General features: G+C 42.6%; 1 protein-coding gene across 6 annotated transcripts in view; it reads left to right on the top strand.

The window, feature by feature from the left end:
- The window catches only part of LOC101273691 (recombining binding protein suppressor of hairless), a 231021-nt gene that overhangs the window by 107764 nt on the left and 102304 nt on the right, over positions 1-20953 (top strand). The window contains exon 1 of one of the 6 annotated variants that reach the window (XM_033421624.1): positions 6697-6846. The exons of 2 other annotated variants lie outside the window; for them this stretch is intronic. In XM_033421624.1, coding sequence (XP_033277515.1) covers positions 6788-6846 — 59 coding nt within the window. In that variant the 5' untranslated portion in view covers positions 6697-6787. Of the gene's footprint in view, positions 1-6696; positions 7080-12784; positions 12806-20953 lie in introns of those variants that run through there. 3 more of the 6 variants (XM_004266212.3, XM_004266213.4, XM_049708983.1) reach the window with 3 other exon arrangements.

Genomic DNA, 20953 nt, shown 5'->3' with positions numbered 1-20953 from the left:
CTAAAGCCCACTCTGTGACTTACTTTCAATGTTCTTTCTTTCTTTTAATCCTAGAATTAGAGCTTGTTTTCCTTATAGAATCACATAGTCTTTATGGAATCCTTCTTGACACTTTTTCAATCTTCTATACATTTTATTAATTTTAATTAACACACAGTAGAAAATGATAGGGATACTTTTATTAAAAAAGGGAGGTATTAGGATGAATGAAAACCATGAGTTAAGAGACTTCTGTGGAGTAAAAGGCTCTTAATTTCTAACATGAGCTATCAGTAAGGTTTTCTTAGGCACACAACCACCTCACAATCTGCTCACATCAAGCCCTGCTCTTGTCGGCCATCTACAGCAGGTTTCCTAACCTTTTTGGCCACATGAATCTCTTAGAAATTAAATAATAATAATGATATTGCCATTTCTGAATGGGTATGATAAAGAAATGAATCAACATCAATCTGGATAAAATCATCACTATGTTTGGCTATTTTAACATTGATTGTTGAAGCATTAAAGACATTTTGACATGCTTTGCAAGAATTTTCATGGGATGAAGGCAACTTATGGATTTATTAAATAATGATAAAAATGAACACTACTATAGCAATTATGTTACAGGTATCATTCTATGTGCTTTAGACAGAATAAACACGTTGAATCCTCATGACAACCCTATGAATTAGCTGCCATTTTCTCCATTGTATACGTGAGGAAACAGGCACTGACAGGTTAAATAACTGGTCTAAGGTCTTACAGCTGGAACCATGCAATGTGATGCTGGAACCCATGTTCTCCATCATGGGGCTGCCTAGTATTCAATAAAATTTTCAATATTTTAGTGTGTCTCATTAATATGAGTTGGTGTAACTTAACTTTAGAATGAAAGCAATGTTGAAACATGCCGCTGTGTTTAAACCACCACAGCGAAACGTGATCCCATCACAAATGTGCTGATCTCACTGCCACTATCTGCTCCACATGTCTATTGGATATACACGTAGGGGCCTCCAAACTTATTCCTCTTAGTAGCTAAATATTTCCTTTATTGTTTTAACAAAGAAACTACATACCATTGGCCCCTTTAATGTGAAACTCCTGAAGAAAGAGTACACCAAACTCCTACAACAAAGATTCAAAGCTTGGTTCATGGACAATTTGCATCAGAATCCCTGATCAGCCTGCTAGAAAAGCCTATTCCTGGGATTCAACCCAGATTTACTCATTTTAAGTCTTAGGGATTGGGCCCACCAACTTTTGAGGACCACCCTTCTACCAGGTCCTTCTTGTGACCCTGCCTACGCTGCCTACCCCCGCTTCTACATGCACCACCTGGAGTTCCCCTGAATACAAGATGCTGTTTCACACCTCAGAGCCTGAACATGCTGTTTCCTTGCTTCTTATGCTTCCTCCTCTTATTGTCTTCTGAACTCCCACTCCACTAAGATTTAGTTCAAAAGTCATCTCTGCAAGGTTTCCCTGGGCCCATCAGGCAAGAGTTAGGTGCTTTTTCCACTGTACCCCAATGCCATTAAACTCATGCCTCTACCCTAGAATTATCCTGCAGCTGGTCTGTGTACTCTGCTGGCCGGGGGCGGGGGGGGGGGGGCGGTCCCCTGAGGTCTCTGCACTACCTATCCTTTGTAAACTACCAAAGATCATGCCTGACATAGAGTAATAGGGACTCTGAACTTGCTGCTTGAATGGACTGAGTTCAGAGTTACCAAATGATTGGGGTGAAGTCCTGACAGTTCTGCAGTTCTTAATTCTATTGAGACAGTACATCAAGTACATGACTTCTATTAGAAAATAATTTTTTAGCAGGTGGGAAAAAGGAAACACTTTGGTCATTGTTTTCTTCTTGCACATTTATTCCTTTTCTTTCTTTCCCCCCTTTTAATTAAAATGTTTTAAATTTTGAACAGGCAGTACATGTGCTTGGTACAAAATTCAAAGGATCCAAGATAAGCCACCTCTTCACCTACATCCTCCAACAACTGAGTCCCTTACAGTGAACCAGTCACTGTTACAGTTTCTCCTGTGTACTTCCAGAACCCTTTTAGATACATATAGGCAAATAAGTATACATTTATCTATCACTATTTTGCACCTTTTTTTTAAAAAAAAAATTTATTTATTTGGTTGCACTGGGTCTTAGTTGCAGCAGGCAGGGTCCTTAGTTGCAGCACGTGGGCTCCTTAGTCGTGGCTTGTGAACTCTTAGTTGTGGCATGCGAACTCTTAGTTGCAGCATGCATATGGGGTCTAGTTCCCTGACCAGGGATTGAACCCAGGCCCCCTGCATTGGGAGTGTGGAGTCTTATCCACTGCACCACCAGGGAAGTCCCTTGCGCCTTGTTTTTTTAAACTTTGCGATCCTTCCACATAAGCACATAAAAAGCAGCCTCTGCTTATTAACAGATGCATACTATTCAATTCTATGAATATATCAGGGTGGTTTTCTTTTTTAAATTAAATTAAATTAATTTATTTATTTTTGGCTGCATTGGGTCTTCATTGCTGTGCAAGGGCTTTTCTGTAGTTGTGGTGAGCGGGGGCAACTCTTCGTTGTGGTGCGCGGGCTTCTCACTGTGGTGGGTTCTCTTGTTGCAGAGCACAGGCTGTAGGCGCGTGGGCTTCAGCAGTTGTGACATGTGGGCTCAGTAGTTGTGGCTCACGGGCTCTAGAGCGCAGGCTCAGTAGTTGTGGTGCACAGGCTTAGTTGCTCCGCGGCATGTGGGATCTTCCTGGACCAGGGCTCAAACCCGTGTCCCCTGCATTGGCAGGAGGATTCTTAACCACTGTGCCACCAGGAAAGCCTGGTGGTTTTCTTTTAATAAGACATCTCTTCATCGACATTTAGGTTGTTATCGGTATTCTCTACTATCAATAATGCTACAATATATGTGCAGGTTGTTTCACACACTATGAGTTTATTTGCAGGATAGATGTCTAGAAACAGAATTGTAGGATTAACAGGTAGTGGTAAGTTTTATCACAATGGTTTTCATAAAGATTATACACGTTTTCACTCCATTAGCAACACATGAGAATATCTGTTTCTTTATATTCTGCCAATAGTGTTTTGTTTCCTGAGGTTCTAGGATGGAGAGTAAAGGAAACCCTTCAAGTTAAGTATAGGTTCATCTACTGGTCTAACTCAGGAGTAAGAATATTTTTTGCAAAAAGTCAACACAGGTGTTTGCTTTGTAGGCTCATTTCTCCTCTCCAGGCAAGCTGGCATTGGGATATTCATTACTGGTCTAACCTCGGAATTGTTCTGAACCCTAGAAGGCTTAGTGAGTCTTCAGAATCATTTCTACTCTGTTCTAGAAGTGGAAGACATCCCATTCATTCTACAAATACTTACTGAGCGTATATCCTGCACCAGGCATTGTTCTGGTGGCTGAGGCGTGAACAATGAACAAAATAGAAGTCCCTGCCCTCATTAAGATTGCATTATAATGGGGGGAGGCAGAGAGTAAACACAATACACAGATATGATATATGGTATGTTAGTTTACAATAAGTGCCATGGGAAAAATGAAGGAGGGAACAGGGGGTATGAGGAGTTACTTTCGTGAAGGGTGGTCAGGGAAGGCCTTGCTGAGAAGGTGACATTTAAGCAAAGACCTGAAAGCAGTGAAGGAAGGATCTTTAAGGCATCTGGGGGAAAGAGCAAAGGTAGGAGTTGAGGGGGTGCCTGGTATGTCCTAGGAACAGCAAGGAAGGCTGCGGCTTAGGACTCAGTGAGCAAGGGGAAGAGGTGAGATCAAGGAGTTCAGGAGGTCTGGGCGGCAGGCCTCATAGGAAAACCACTGGAGCGTTCTAGAGGGTTACTCTGAATGCTCTACTGAGAACAGACTGAGGGAAGGCAATAATGGATGAAGGCAGAATGAGTTAGGAGACTTCCTGAAAACCAGGTGAGAAATGAGATGGGTTAGGCTGGGCTGGTTGCCATGGAGGTGTGGATGTGTTTGGACTGTGGGTCAATTTTGATGGTGGACCCAGCAAGATTTTGTTGGATTGGATGTTGGATGTGAGACAGAAAGGAGGTGAGAATGATTCCAAGGTTCTTGGCTTAAATAAGTGGAAGAATGGAATTATTTACTGGGATGGGGAAAGAATGCAGGTAGAGCAGGTATTAGGGTGAAGGTGAGTTGTGATTTGACTTGTGGTTACCATGGCTCTCTGTGGCTGGGGCTCTCAGATGACCATGGTTCCAGATGCAATTAATGGCCTAGACAAGGCCATGACTGAAATGCCTTCTGGCATGAAGGCTCAAAGGAATGTGTGCCCATGGGCATCATTCTCCTCCTGGTGCTAGCCTATTCCAAATCAGCCTTGCAGTGACATACTGCATTAAATGTTCTTGCATCTTCTTTTTGTGAAATACTTAATCAAAGGGATATGCAAATGCACGCGCACACACACACAACTAACCTTGGAAACAACTAAAAAACTTGATTTCTTGTCCACTACATAACGAGCAGAACATGAACCCTTATTAAAGGACTCACTGTTCTCCGAAAATAAAAAACTCAATTCAACTCTACATTTGTGGGTCTACGATGTCATCAAGACACCAGTTCCTAGACAATGCCAGGCTAGGCTGGTTACAGAAACCACACCAAGGCAATCTGAAATGTGCCTGGTTGAAGAATGCAAACCGGAATTTACTGGACAGATAAATAAACCAAGAAGGAATGCACTTAAAACAGCTGTCACTAAAGCATCTGATGAAACAATACCTAAAATTTGGAATGAATATTTCAACGAACACATAAAAAGGTGAAGGAAAGCAAAACCAGTATTTTAAGTTAAATTAGGGGAAAGGAAAAAAAAACAAAAAAACCCCGCAGAAACTGATATATACGGATTACTTCAAAAGGCTAAAAAGAGATTAAGGGGGAGAAATTAAAAAAATGTGTCCGAGTGGGAGGCGGAATCTATGCAAGTCTACAACGCAAGAGCGCACAGAGCACAATTTTTTCCCTACCCAACTCTTGAGACCAGCGGGTACCTCAGAAAGAAAACAACCATTCGCTAGAAGAGAGTAGCTAAGGGAATCCAAACTTGTCTTAAAGCAAGTAAAGTGGTGGCCAGACTGGGTGACTCAGAGGCATGACTCAAACCCGACACTGGGGGCCGTCAGCTCCCGGAGGCCGGGGGCGCGGCGTCAAAAACATTTTAGGAAAGTACCAGGCGCGTGGAGGGCGACAGGAAACCTCCCCGGGGACCGGCCTGGGGCTCCTCCTGCCCTAGAGTCTGACCTCTTGCCATCCACACCAGGAGGAGTTTTTAATCTCCAGGCTTCCCCTTCTTCTTTCAGAAGCTGCCTCTCCACCACCCCCATTTTCCTTCCACAAAGCGTCACGCAGCGTGTGTGTGCGAGACGTCGGGCCCCTCCCAGCAGCCCTCCGCCCCCCGCCCCGCGCTCCCAGCCACGCGCACCCCTCCAGCCCGCCCCCGCGCCTCCTCCAAGAGCCGCTCCCTTCCCACCCCGCCCGCGCCCGCCGCCCGGGCACGCGCGGCACGAACAGCGCCGGGAGCTGCTGTAGACAAACACCTGTCCCTCCTGGGCTCCGCGAGATTTGGAGCAAAAGCATAGGCAACAGTGGGAGGGTTCTCGCGAGGTTTAAGAAATTTCCCACGGCCCGTGTTGTGTCTGAATCGAGTAGTGGAAGGCGGTGGGAAGGAGGTGTAGCGTGAGACTGGGCTGCCCGCATTGGGCACATGCGCAGTGCCGCTCGCTCGTGCCGCGCCAATCCTGCAGCGCCTTCAGCAGGTTTCGGGCTCTGGATTCCAGTTCTCCGGGTTTTGGGACTCCCTGCGGGAGGCAGTGCTGGATCTGGGAATCTCTAGGAATTGAAAGGGCAAGGGTGGGGGGAAGAAAGGGGTGCTGCAGGTAGGGAGGAAGAGGTAGGGCTCGGGTCCTGCACCTTTCTAGTAAGTGCCCAGACGGGCCAAGTTTGCTCGGGGGCTTCCAGGTTTAGATTGTCTGAGATGCACTTCGGGCAACGAGCAGCGTCCTCGACTGTGCCAGGCCCACGGGAGGACCTTGTCAGTCTGTCCCCGTATACATCTGGGTTCACACAAGTCTGGGGGCTGCGATGAGGTCCTAGGGAGATTTACACGACAGGCAGCTCTCTGCCCAAGCAAAACCTTTGGCTTGAGTGCAGGGTGGGGGAGTGGTGGCTTTCAATTACAACGCAGTTTTCACTTATGGAGAAAGCTTCGCGGTGCTCTGGCGTGTGTATGCGAAGTGGACACAGTAGGGGTGTCTTTGCCAGAGGCCTTGGCCTGACCTAATTTCACACCCAAGGAGAAGAAAGCTAAGGCTCTAATAGAGCTCAACTGCAAAAGTTGTTCATTTACAGAGTTCTGGAGGGTCGGACCACGATGTAATATTGTCTGTCTCTCTGTTAGCAAGGGGGTCGAATGAACTAAGATAGTTCTTGGTATGTCACTCGTCCGAACTCCAGGCATCTTTGTAGCTCCAGCACCTAACGCTGACATTACCGTAATGGAGGCGTCCAATGAACGTTTGAATGAATGAAAAGGGCTGGGAACTAGAGTGAGCGGGAAGCCACTTGGAAAACACCCATTTGAGGAGGTGTTTCATCTAGGCCTGTGAAACGCGGCAGATTTTCCCAGGACCCCTCCGCTCTTCCCCTCGGCTCCGCCTCCTGACCCCTCCATTCTCCGTCCCCGTTGTAATCCCCTCCGGTTTTCCTCAGTCTCCACGTACGTCCCTCAGGGCGCGTCCCAAAACCCGGATAACCGGAGCGCTCCCCATGTACCAGATGGAGGGCTCGCCCGCGGAGGAGCCGCCTGCGCATGCTCCATCTCTTGGGTAGGTTTCCAGGGAAGGCAGTGAGCTGTATCCCTTACTCCGCTGGCGGCGCGAGGCGTCTGGCTCTTCGCGGCTGCTGCGAGGGAAAAGGGAGCGCGGGGACTGGGTGGAATCGAGGAGTGAGGAAAAAGGGAAGGGGCGGGGGAGAGGGACCAGGGAAGGCGTCAGGGGGAATCTCGCGAGGGTTGGAGTTTTGGCGAGAGTTTGTGGAAGATGGCGCCTGTTGTGACAGGGTAAGTCTGGGGGAATCGGAGCGCTGGGAACCGGGAAAGTTGCGGGCGTCTCGCAGCCCGCGGCTGGTGGCGGGTTCGAGGGCCGCGGCACGCTTGGCGTCCGGGGGCCGCGGCGGCGGTGTAGCGTGCGCCGAGCGCGGCGGCGGCGTGTGGCCGTGCGCTGCCCGCTCTGCGCTGCTGTGGCTCGGGCTCCGGCGCGTGAGGGCGGGTGGCGACGGCGGCGAGGCCGGTGGGTGCGGGCGTGAGTGCGGCCCGGAGCGCGGGGCCCGCGGGCTCCGTGCCCGCAGCGCGCCTTCCGCGCTGCCGCTCGCTGGCCCTGCCTCCCGGCCCCGCGCAGCTTTGTTCCTTGGGGCCGTCGTCGCCTTCTCGCCGGGCGGGTGCCCCCGGCCCCGGGCGCTTTGTCTCTCCCCGCTGCCCCCCGCGACTCTCTACCCCCGGCCCTTTGTTTCGCCGCCTTGGGCGCTTTGTCCGACCCGTCGCGCCCCGCATCCCTTCTTCATCTCCTCCCCTCAGCTGTCCTTCCTCCCGTGCCCCTTTGTTGTGCCCCTCTCTATTCGGTAGCTCAGTGACCTGCCACAGCCCAGGTACCACATTTCTGTTTTTCTTCTAATTTTTCTCCCATTATTTCTCTCTTGCGTTTCCCTCTCACCTTTCTGCTTGGCCCTTGATCACCCCCGGAGGCTTTGTCTCCCCCGTTCAGTGGTTTATTCGTTTGGTACCCCCTTCACCTCCCATCATCGGTTGGTTTATCCACTATCCACGGTGTTTGTCGGCTGAACTGTCCCAGCCCCGGGGACTCCATCTGGTGCTCCTAAGTACAGACAGACCCTAGGGTTTGTTGTTGTTTTTGTGCGTCTGAAAGATGCGTGGGGATACTTGGTTTCCTCCTCAGCGCTCCTCCTCTCCGCACCCTTTTCTCTCGGGATTGCGTGCACACCTCCCCACCACCCCTTTCTCTCGGGATTACAGTGTCTCCAGTTTTCTTCGCGGTCTCTTTGGGCCCCTGGTTGTTTTGCTTGGCAACAGTAGCCCTGGAAAAAGGTCTCTTGGTTATTCGCCCCCCCCACCCCAGTACCCGCCCTCCCGCCCCTTGGTTTCTGATGGCCTAGGCCAAGGGCAGCTGTCGTAGCTTTGCATCTGGGTTACCTGAGGGTGTTGTAGAGACGAAAGATGTTTTTTTTCTGTTGGCGTGCGAGAATAGTTTAAATTGTTACGTTGGATATTCATTTGGTACGTGCATAGCAGTTGAGTATTTGGTGTTAAAAAACTTGTGAATGTTGGTTTGGGGTGGAGAATTTCAGCATTTTCAAGAGTTCAGTTATTTTACCAGTAACTGCTGCTTTGCAAGGAAAAAGGGAGGGCATCCTGCTTGGAAATTTGATATAAATATTTTACTTTTCCTTAATTTTTAGATAGTTTACAGTTATGTGCTTTTGCTCTGTAGATTTATGACAGCTCTTCTGCCCCATCTTCGAAGTTGAAACGAGGAAAAAGCACTTAAGAGTGCAGTTTGGGTTGATGACTACTGCTTCTGGAATCTTTGTGGAATGCATTAATCAAATGCAATTAAAAGACATTTAAGTAATAGTCTTTAAGTAAGGTAAAGGCACTTCTAGTGTTAAAGGAGCTTTAATTTGTTCAGAGTGCTTATTGTTATGGAAATGTTAAAAGCTTCGAGTTTGGTGTGGGAGTTGGGGGACGGTGGTATGCTGCGTTTAAATGGCCTGGATATTCTGGTGCTGGAATAAGAGGTATTAGATTTACCAGTATTACTAGGCTGAGTAGACTGTTCAGGAGGTACACCCCCGCCCCAACTAGCTGATCACTACTTTTAGAAGATACGTTATCCATAAAATCACTTGGAGTGTCATTTCATTTGTAAACCACATGAAGTGCTACTAGTAGAGGATATACAAATGTGAGGAATGTTGGTGGAGAAGAAAGCATTTTTTTATAAGGCTGTGATTAGAATTAGTATGAATTAGTTTGAATTTTACTTAATGGAAAATCATCTTTCATGATTGATATGTGAGGCTTCTGTGAAAATTTGCAGTCTGGGTTCCATGAGTGGATTCCACCTATAATCATTTGTCTTCCTTACTTGTTCCTAGGGCATAATCATTCTTTTTGAAGGTGAAATCTTGAGCACACACTGTTGTTTCTGACTGTAAGCAAATACCTTGTAATAATGGAAGGTATTTTGCTCTGATGTGTGCAGATAAGAATGATCACACAAACCTCATAAAAGCAACTTTTAAAAATCAAGTTGTGTTTTTTTGTTTATAAATCGTGTAAGACCTTTACTTCATGACCAAATAAAACTACCTTTATTAAATCATATTAAATAGCAGCATATTTAGAAACATACAGCATTAGTTGTAATTGGGAAACTTTCATTTTGAGTATTGACTATTAAAGCTTTAAATGTATTGTCCATGCGTATTGCAGATGGATCTGCAGAGGGTATACTTTCAGGAAAAAATATAAGAGGCTTACTTGGGGTATTTTGACTCCTGTTCTAATATATGCTTCTTAAATAGGTTTGTTTAAAACTTACCTATTCTATACCCACAGATTTCTATCAGTGTCTTAAGTGGCTAAGATAAAAAACGTTTTGGGGGTGGGAGGGAAGCTACTCTTGCCAGATGTAATTCATTAAATAATCTTTGGCTCTCTGGATGGATAAAGTATTAGGGAAAAAAATGGTGTGTTTGAAAGTTCTTACAAATCTTTAGTATTCGGTCATTTAAAAAAATATATTTAAAAAACCCAGGACTTGGCTTTAAAACATTATTCACATTTTGTTTCCTCCTAATACTAAATTTCATGTTATTTCAACTAGGGGCAGTATTTTCTCATGGATTGGCTAAAAGTTGTTATTTTTGGCATCTGGCTTTGTGATTATTTCCAAGTTACTCTACTTCCCCTGGGCCAATTTCCTAACTATGTAGTAAAATGGGAATTGTAGTAACTTGCCACATCTGCACAGGATTGCTGTGCCTTAGGATTTGCACAGAGCATCCTTGGATGAAAGGTGTGGTTAAAAAATCTAGGAATTGTTACTGAATTAAGCCAATGTGAAGTAGGTCATATTTTATAGGAAATCAAGTAGGAGGTTATGAACTAAGTTCTTGGCAAATCACAGTGGTGATAGTGGGATGAAAAATCTCCAAATATGTATTATAGTTAGGGTAATAAAATTGATACTGTTTTTAAGAGGGAGAGGGATAAGTAAAACACATTACAGGGTGGGGTGTGTGTGTGTGTGTGTGTGTGTGTGTGTGTGTTTGTGTTGTGTAAGAGAGTGAAGATCTGTCAAACTCAAATGTAATAACACATTTTAAAATTGTGGGATGCCTTTCCTCTGTTGATTTGTTTTCTGCATGTGGTACTCTTTTGTTTTAAATGGTAGCACAAAATGTTTTCACTAGACTCTAGGCCAAGTCTGTTAATAGTAGTGATTAATTTTCAATATACCTTATATTTTTTAATGCTTTGTCATTTACTCTCAATATTTTCTAACAACCAGTACCATAATTTCAGACTTGACCTTTGGCCTAGAAAAGTGTTTCGCGTTTGGGAGATACTCTGTAGATATTTATTGAAAAAACAAAACCAGTTGTTTCTCTATTCCTGGTAGATTATGTCATGTCCCAATAGTTCCCCAAGCCAGGTTTTCTCTCTCACACTAACTCTTTATGTTTAATCACTAAGAACTGATAATTTTCCGTCCTGAAAAACTCTTGAATCTGTCTCCTTCATCCTCACTGCCACAATTCATGCTCTCATTGTTTCTCACCTGGATTGCTACAGACATTGGCAGCTTCCTCTTTCTGCTTCTAGACTCACCCCTTTGTCCAACTTCCACATAGTCGTTCTAAAGAGCAAATCCGATCACTTCACTCCTTATTTTAAAAACCTTTCAATGGCTCCCCCTAGCAGCCTTCATTAAGAGAGGCAGTGGAGTGGAGAGTTTATGAGCTCACTTTTAGGATTGAATCTGAACTGGGTTCCAGTTCTGTCTCTGCCACTTAAAACCTCTATAAGATTGACAAACGATCTAACCTCTCCTTGCCTCCTCCATCAGTTGCAAGGTAATTACTCTTAGCTCAGTGGTTCTCTGTGAGGATTAAATGCAAGAGAGCATTTGAGGATGCCTGGCATATAGCAAGTGCTCAAAAAATGTTAGCTAGCACGGCATATAGGGTCCTGTATAACTATTTCATTTACCTTTTCTCCAGCTGAACTGTTTTGCCTTTCTCTTCCTTCATATTCAGTTCTCCAGCCATATTCAAGAACTTGGAGTTCGTTGTATGGGCTCCACAGTTTAATGTATCCCTGTGCTTGAAAAGTGCTGGTGTTAGGTAGGTTATTATTCAAGATTTTGGTCTGAGGATATTCTACCCTGATCCACCAGGCTGGGTTCAGTACCCCTCCTGTGTGTTCTTAAAGGACTGGGTATAATTCACTTGGAAGTGTCATACTGAATTGTAATTGTCTGTCATACCCAAAGGCTGTTGGTCACTTGATGACAGATAATGTTAAAAAAAAATTATATATTCTTAGAAGAGTGTCTAGAACATGATGGGGACTCAGTAAAAAGTTTTTTGAACAAAGGACTCAGAGAACTTTGAAACCATGATGCAACATGGTTCGTGTAAGCAGAATTTGATGTGTACAGGGAATATATTGATTCTATAGGGTATTTAATTGCTGAAGTACCCAAAGGAATTGATATTTTCAGTCAAAGACAGTCTTACAGCCCCTGACAACATTGTAGTAAAATTCTTAGGCAAAAGTTCCTTTGGATTTTTAGAAAGTAGTGTATTTGTACAAACTGACAAGCTTAAATATTTTGTTTTTTTGTATGGTTGACTATTCAGTGTTTTTCAAAAGGTTTCATTATTTTTAAGTGTTTTAAGTACTTCTTAGATGCATAGGGACATGCATTAAACCTTAAGACACTGTAGGCTGCTTTTTTGGGGGGATCCACACGATTGAACCAAATAAGTTTATAATCTTCAGGAAGGCTCAGGTTTTGTGGACAGATTACTTATAGATAATTTCTTTAAGCTTCAGTTTCTACCTCTATAAAATAAGTAATGATAATTTTGTTGTGTTTATCTGCTGGATACATTGTGACTATCAAGTAAGGTAAAATGTGTGTCAAAACAATGGATGTGTAAGTGATTTGTAAATAGTAAAGCACTGTATACAAATACTTTAATTTTAATAATCAGTTTCTTTTGGTAACCTTTCACAGGCAGGATTCAAGATGAACTTTCTTATATTGCAACCTGTGGTTTGTGGCACATGTCTTAGGAAGGCAGCAGTGTATTTAGTGCAGAGGACTGCAGCCCTTTGAATATATGCCTTGGCATTTTGAGCAGACATATTTGATACATTACTGCTTGACCACACATGTTGTCATTGAGTCGCCCCCAACTTTTTGGGGTCTGCTTCTTCCTGCTCTCTTCTCTGCTTGGACAGCTATAATGATGTAGGAATGTTGAATGCCCAGCTGCTACCATCTCTCAGGACACCTTGCCCATAGTTCTGGATGCCCGTTAGGCCTGGTACAACATCAAGATGTCACTTATGTCTCATCAGGCCTGATTCTGCTTCAGGGAGTGAAATGATATCCTAATGGTGTGAAAAGGGTAATGCATTTCCTGAACACAACTTACTACTGGGGAAAAAGCAAGCATTGGAGGCACTCTGGCTTGGTTTGTATAATTGGTAGTAATTACTTATCTGTATAAATATTTGTGTAGGTTTGTTGTGTTGAGACAATGAAGAGTGATAAGCATGACAGCTTTTCAGTCACATTGGTAAGTTCATGGCAGTTTTGGGAATATTTAAATTTACAAAAACGAAAAGAAAGAAACCACTGCATCTTGGGTATCCTAAGTTGCCTTGCAATGAAAATGCCTTGGAATGAAAAAGCCTTGCAATGAAAATGCTGTGCTGATTGGATGTAAGATGGAATACACTAGAAAATCAAGTTGACCCTTTTTAATTCCCCTCCCGTGCTTTCTTTTCTATATTCAGTATTTTAATTAATTAATGAATTGTGGCTGTGCCAGGTCTTAGTTGCGGCAGGCTGGATCTGTAGTTGCGGCGTGCGGACTCTTATTTGTGGCATGCATGCGGGATCTAGTTCCCTGACCAGGGATCGAACCCTGGCCCCCTGCATTGGGAGCGTGGAATCCTATCCACTGGACCACCAGGGAAGTCCCATCTATATTCCATATTTTTAATTTGGCCTTAGAACTAACATTTTATGTGCACTTGTTAATTAGATGATAGAGTTGTAAATGAATAAGAATAGTTTCTCATAAACAGTTTATGTAACTAGGAAAAATGTTCATCACTTTATGAAACCCTGTTATTTTTTACTAGTGTTGTAAAGATTGTGTTATATAACTGCAGTATCAGTTGCCTTATAAAATAGAGAATCAGTGTTATATATTTTTTCTTTAAACAACTTCTTTTGGAACAGTGGTATTCCGTTTTTGGAAAACTGCAGATCCACTAAGATCTTGCTTTTTTATCCAGAATACTTTTTTTTTTGGCCGTGCCACACGGCTTCAAGGATCTTAGTTCCTCTGCCAGGGATCAAACCCGGGCCCCAGCAGTGAAAGCGCCGAGTCCTAGCAACTGGACTGCCAGGGAATTCCTTTTTTTTTTTTTTTAATTGGAACTTATTTTTTAGAGCAGTTTTAGTTTCACAGCAAAATTGAGGGGACGGTACAGATATTTCCTGTGTACTCCTTGCCCCCCCACAAATAGCCTCCTGTATTACCAACATCCCCCAACAGAGTGGTACATTTGTTATAACTGATGAACTTACACTGACACATTATTATCTCCCCAAGTCCATAGTTTACGTTAGGGTTCACTCTTGGTGTGCATTCTGTGGGTTTGGACAAATGTATAACGTATCTACAAATGTATGTGCCGTTGTAGTATCAAACAGTAGCTTCATTGCCCTAGAAAATCCTCTGTGCTCTGCCTGTCCATTGCTCTCTCCTGCCTTATCCCATCCTGCAACCACTGAATTTTTTATTGTCACCATTGTTTCCAGCATACTTTTTCAAATCATTTAACTTTCGGTTTGAGTATGAGGAACTTTTTCATGGAAAAAATTATGTAGTTCTGTACAGAGCTCCTGATCCATACACCAAGTGGAAGAGGTAGAAATATTGAGATCCCCAGACATGAAGGAATGGTTAAGGGAAATGAAGAGTATAACCATGCTTTAGTGGTTCTTTATAATTGTTTTAATAATGTATTTATTAAAGTTATTGAGCACTTAATAGGTATAAGACCGCTGTATAAAACCTTTTAAAGATGGCTAAAAAATGGTCCAGTGAAGCTCATGATTTAGTGGAAAGTACACAGTTAATAAGGGAGATTATATGTGTTTAACAGATGTATAATGTTGATGGGAACATGGGTGCAAATGATTATCTTTTAATTCGAGAGGAGAGGTCATAGGGAGTGGTAGAAAATAAAGCTAGAAAAGTGGTTGGGGCCTCTTAGAGGACCTTGAGTGCTAAGCCAAGGATTTGAATATCAAACAGGCATGGGGGGGGGCACTGACCGAGTTTTGAAGAGGTGAGGCTGGGTGTAGATACAGTTGACACTTGAATAACACAGGTGTGTGTGGGGGGGGGTGGGTTGGGGCGAATAGCTTGTAGTAGGACCTTCAGGTACCTGAGGTTCCTCTGTACCCATGGTTCCCCATCCTCAGATTCAATGAGCCTGAGTCACGTGGTACTTAGTATTCATTACTGAAAAAAATCTTCATGTAAGTGGACCAGTGCTGCTCGAGGGTCAATTGTAGTGTAAAATAGATTGGAGTTGATGGAGAACATAAGAGAAATATATATGAGCAAAGTCTGATTTTGGAAAGCCTAGGAATGGAAGGAACAAAGCAACACTTTTGGGGGCGGGGTGGTAATAGGGAGCTTTGGAATCGATGCAGTAGATAAAATCTGTGGCTGTGAGCATGTCACTTAATCTAAGTCTTGCCCTTGTCTAAAAAGTGGGAGAAAATAATACTTCATGGTATCAATATGAGGATTAAATGAGATACAGGATATAAAATGCCTAACTCAGTTCTGGGAGTAGTAGGTGCTCAAAAAATAGGTTCTCCTCTTCCCCCTTTCTGGAATAGAATTTAAAGGATATTAGATGGGGGTGGGGAGAAGCATGGAAGAGAAGGTGGGACCGGGTGGGGGGACACTGAACGATTGAAACCTGGGTGATGAAGTATTTACAGGTGGGAAAGTCTGAGTGAGGTGAACAGGTGTAAGAGAACCTACCTAACAGTGTTTGTTTCTTTTAAATAAATACTGAATATTTTTGCATGCTTCTGATATAACATTTAACGTTTTTCTGCAGTTGTGTAAATATACTTGTATTATCTTTTTTTTTCCTTCTGTCTATATCCATTTATCTAATCTATCAGCGAGCTTTGTAAAGACTGGGCCAATATTTTACTTTTGTTGCATGATTGTGGAGCAACTGCTATTGGCCAGTTTGTACTTGCTGGATGAACATGGCTTGAATGGATTTAATAAAATACAATACTTGCCACTAGGTGGCACTTAGTCTAAGTGATAAAGCTGAAATTCAGCATAGATTGGCTTTGGTATGTAGAGCCCACTGATAAACTGACCCCCTGGATTATTGTTTAGCTTTCTGCCAGTTCTGGACTATACTTTTTGAAGTGGGATATGAAACATACAGCAAATAGAAACCTCAGAGTATTGAAAAACAGAAAAGTGTAATGGCATTAGAACATGTCCTGTAAAAAGGAGCTGAAGTGAAGCTTAGTTAAAATTCACATCACAGTGACTACCCATCTCTGAGTGTATTTAAAGTGAAGCCTGGTGCCTAGATTTTAGGCCTTGTTTTTTCTTAAGACTTTGTGGATTGCTTTAAAGGAGAAGATTGGGAATTTGTTTGTTCCTGGATTTAATGAAAGATGATGATGAAGTGTGGTCTGTAGGGATACTGGACACGGTTCTGTATTCTCTTATTTATATTCTGGTGTACTGTGCTCTCCCTGTTGTGGAGTAACAAACATACCATAGAAAGAAACTACATCCTGTGTGACAAATGTTACAGGTTGTTAAATCCGTTAGATTCAGGAAACTTCAGACCTGGAAAAGACCTTGTTAATCATATGTTCTAAAGTAACCACTCATTTAAACGTAGGCAGAGACAGAGTAAATAATTTACAATTAGTTAATGGCTGAGACACATTCAGTGCCTGAGCTGAGACTTGTTCTGTTTTTTTTTTTTTTTTTGCCGTACGCGGCCCTCTCACTGTTGTGGCCTCTCCCGTTGCGGAGCACAGCCTCCGGACGCGCAGGCTCAGCGGCCATGGCTCACGGGCCCAGCTGCTCCGCTTCATGTGGGATCTTCCCGGATCAGGGCACGAACCCGTGTCCCCTGCATCGGCAGGCGGACTCTCATCCACTGTGCCACCAGGGAAGCCCCTGGTTTGTTTTTTAAGGGGAGAGATTTATGCTGGGCTTTCACTCTTTTGTATTTATACCGCTAAGCTGCCTTTTAATGTTACATGCACTTTGTTGTTTAAAATACTTTCTTCCCCCTATTTTTGTGGGCTTAGATCAAGAATACAAATTTCTCAGCCCCAAACCCGGGAGTACTGCTGCCAGTGTTGCTTAATAAGAGGTCAGCTCTGAGCCTGCCTGTTCTTTCTTCCTTTGCTGTTTTCCTGTTCTTGTTGCTGCTTGCCTTCTTTATCTTGTACTGTACTTGTGACTGACCAGGGTGGCCACACACTTGTTCTCACTGCACACCTCCTCACCCAGTCTGCTTTAGTTGCCCCTGTGCAAGAACTGCCTGGGTTCACTTACCCCTGGTTCACTCCAGTCTCTGCTTCTTGCCTCCTTAGCTTCTTAGTTTTGCCACCTGCACTAAATTGCAGCTGGCTATTTCCAAGAAAATGGACAGGAGGGGAGATTGAGAAAAAAGAAGACTTATATAGGGAAGGAGGCCACAACTTGAAATCATATACTGAAAGATGGGCTTGTTTATGAACCTTATGATTTTCATAGAGTGATTTTTTAGTGTATTTATGTCAAAACAATATGATACTCTTGACTATGGAATTCATTAAATCTGTTGTGTCTGTCATCTGTGCTTATCCAAATGTCAAGGAAGTGAATTGAATCCATTTCAGCATTCCAAAGATAGTAGTGGTAGTTTTGGTTTGGTACTCTACTTACAGCTTACAGTAATGAGTGCCATTATTTGATTAAATGGATTGTACTGAATTAGTGGGGGTTGTTGCTTCACTGTTGTAATGTTAAAAAAACAAACCTGGAGAGCCATAGCTTTCAAAGATGATTTCATAATTATTGGTAACAAGTATTTTTCATTCTGGCCTTCCCCTATGCTATCGTGTCATAGGTACATTTTAATACAGAATTTAGTGGCATGTTATTCATTTAATCCTAGTTTCTTAGCTGTAAGTCCTGGAAGTTGTCAGTTGGTACATTAAATATCGTTTAAATTACATTACAATTTAAGTTCACATGGTAGCTTAGGTGTGCAGTTGATTTATTTTTTCATTGTATTTTACCTTGTTTCTAAAATTATTTCAGGGAAGTGACTATCGAGTGGAAGTTTTCCTTAAGGGCTAGTTAGTGTCATCTGTAAACACTCATCTTGATTATTTTTCTTGTTGGAAAAATGTTTGTTATAAGAAACTCAAAAGTTATTTAAATATGTCATGTAAAGTGAGCCACTGTAGTCTTCCACCAGGAAATTAACTACTGTTATCAATTTGGGAGCATATTCTTCAACTTTTTTTGTTTTAAATGGAAATGCTAACACTCTATTTTATTGATATATTAAAAGATGTCAGTAGTTTAGCAAACAGAATATTTAAGGGGATTAGGGAACTGACATTTTGTTGAATATCTACTGAGTCCTCAACTACATTGTGAAGGGAGATAGTATCTCCATTTTATAGATGTCCGAGGGTCAAGGATTTAGTGATTTAACCCAAGTTCACACAGCTTCCCCTCTGCCTTTGTCATTGCACTACCATGTACTCAGAGAGCTTATGTTTATCTCTCCACCTAAATGTTAATCATTTGAAAGCTTCCAAGCTCTCTACTAGGTGGCAAGACAGTCCCAGACATAGGTAAGCCTAACACAAGGCTTTAAGGAAAAGGAGATTATTATATTCTTCTCTATTACATTGCTTAAAAAATAAATATATATTCTTGACTAGTGTTTGAACTCAGAAGGTTCTTTGAAGTAGCATCGTTTATCTTTAAGTAAAATTTTGTATCATTTAAAAAATAATCTTGTCAGGTACTCCTGGGTTGATGTTAAATCAGTTAATCCTCTTTCTCCTATTTGTGTTTTTAGTTTTTATCTATGTCTTATTCCTTTTCTTCCTAAAGACCAATTTTCAGGTCATTTAATTATTTTGTATACACATTGTTTGGCTTTGGACAAGTTACCTAATTGTGTTGTAACTTAAGTTTCTCCATTTGTAAAGTGGGGAGCATATGTCAGAATTCTTGTGAGGATCAAATGTATGTATGCAAGGGGCTGCCAGACTAGGCTGTTCTGTAACAATTGCTTACTGTTGATTTCCTTTCTTATTTCCCATTCAAGCCAGGGCCAGATCTTTTCTTTACCACTTATCTTTTTTGTTAAATGTTAAAATCTGGTTTTTCATCCCAGGCCATCAATAAATAACCCTTCAACTGGATCCCAAAACGTTGTTTAATTTTTCTGCCTCCTTTGTTTTTATTGACCATGGTGTCTTTATTCATGACTAATAAGACACTATCTTTATCTCTTGGACATTCCATCTTTTCTACCTATTCCTCCTCTAGTCTTAAATATTGTGGTCTGCAATCTTTGTCTTTCTCTTTTTGTCTTATCTATTCTTTGACTTGATATGTGTATCATCACCTCAGATGTTTAGATACATATTTCTAAAACTACTACTGGTTGTTTTGTAGGCCCACCAAACTTGTTTTATCCAAAGCAACATGTTTTTTCCACCGAATAGACCTGTTATACCATCTTATAAAATAGGCTTGATATCTGTTATTAATGCCATTGTTTATCCAGCAGGTAAAAATGAACTTCCGTATTTTCCTCATTTCCTCCTGCTCTTGTATTTTCTTATTTTGTTGATGACCAAATCATTCCCTTTCTGCTTCCAGATTACTTGTCTCATATTCTGGGCTCTCCTCTCCTTGTTCACTGCCATTGCTTTATTCTCCAGGTCAGCTTCATCTCCTGGTTGGACCACTGTCATAGCCTTGTCAGTTCCTTCTTCAGTCTATGGCAGTTGGTGGTTTGCTAGTGTACAGTTGTTAGTATTTAGAGGTTTGGGGTTACTTGGCAACCTAATTTTGTTGTAAATGGTGTCCATAGATTTTGATTTTGTTGTCTAGGTGCTCTTTTATGTGGAGAGATTGAAAACCTGCCGCTGCCACCACCATCCTAAAATCCTGTCTTGAGTTTTTTAAAAAGTAATTTAGACAAATACATGTTACTTGTAAACTGAAATTAGTATAGAGTGAATAAGACAGTTCCTCTTCACACTTAAATCCCAACCCCCAGAGATAATGCACTGCTTACAGTGGGGTGAGTATACTTCCAAACTTTAGGGCAAACTCTCTACTTGTGCCCTAGATCCCTTCCCTTCTCAGCTACTCTAGGACATTGGTTAGCCCTCTAGCCTTTCCTCTGGTCTCAATTTTTACCTTTCTAGTGAAGCATTCTTTTCTTTTTTTTAATAAATTTATTGATTTTTTATTTTTAGCTGCGTTGGGTCTTCACTGCTGTGCACAGACTTTCTCTAGTTGCGGCGAGCGGGGGCTACTCTTCGTTGTGGTGCGCGGGCTTCTCATTGCGGTGGCTTCTCTTGTTGCAGAGCATGGGCTCTAGGTGCACGGGCTTCAGTAGTTGTGGCTCGCGGGCTCTAGAGCGCAGACTCAGTAGTTGTGGCGCACGGGCTTAGTTGCTCGGAGGCATGTGGGATCTTCCTGGACCAGCGCTCGAACCCGTGTCCCCTGCATTGGCAGGCGGATTCTTAACCACTGCTGCCACCAGGGAAGCCCTAGTGAAACATCCTTGACAATACAAACATGCTGTTATTTCTTCTCTGGATTCAGCCCTCGCCTCTAGTTCCTATTTCTCTATTCCTCTTTGCAACAAACTTCGTATGAAGAGTTCTTTCTATCTCCAGTTACTCTTACTCCATTTCCCCTAAACCTTTTCCAACCAGGCTTTTTGTCTGGACCACTTCAGCAAAACTGCTTTTCTCATGGTTACCAGTTCCCTTCACACAGTTGAATGTAGTAGTTTTTTTTTTTTTTCAAATGTTATTTGACTTGACTTGATCAGTGGCATTTGATGTCTTGTTCAAACATTTTTTTGCCTTCTAGAATACCACACTTCTAGTTTCCCACCTCACTGGCACCTTTTTCTTGGTCTCCTTTCTAGTGCTTTCTGATTTTACTACATTTATCCTACTTTTTATCCCACATTATGTGCTCCTTCCCTGTTTTATTTTTCTCACTGGCATGTGTCAGCTTCTAACAATATATGTTATTTGCCTTTTATTTATTTCTCTTCCCTGCTAGAATATAGTGCTTGGCATGTAGTGGCTACTCAGTATGTATTTGTTGAATGAATGAATGGAGTGTTCTAACAGCATCACTTTTTGAATGGTCTGTTGTTTTCTCCTTGATTTGAAGTCCTACTTTTAGGACTTTTAGTCCTACTTTTAGTCCTACTTTTACTACTATGTGTTATAGTTATAAAATTGTATAAGCCCCCTGGTATAAATACTGATT

This window comes from Orcinus orca, chromosome 4, assembly GCF_937001465.1.
Source record: "Orcinus orca chromosome 4, mOrcOrc1.1, whole genome shotgun sequence".
Taxonomy (NCBI): Eukaryota; Metazoa; Chordata; class Mammalia; order Artiodactyla; family Delphinidae; genus Orcinus; species Orcinus orca.
This window is presented reverse-complemented; position numbering and strand designations above follow the sequence as displayed.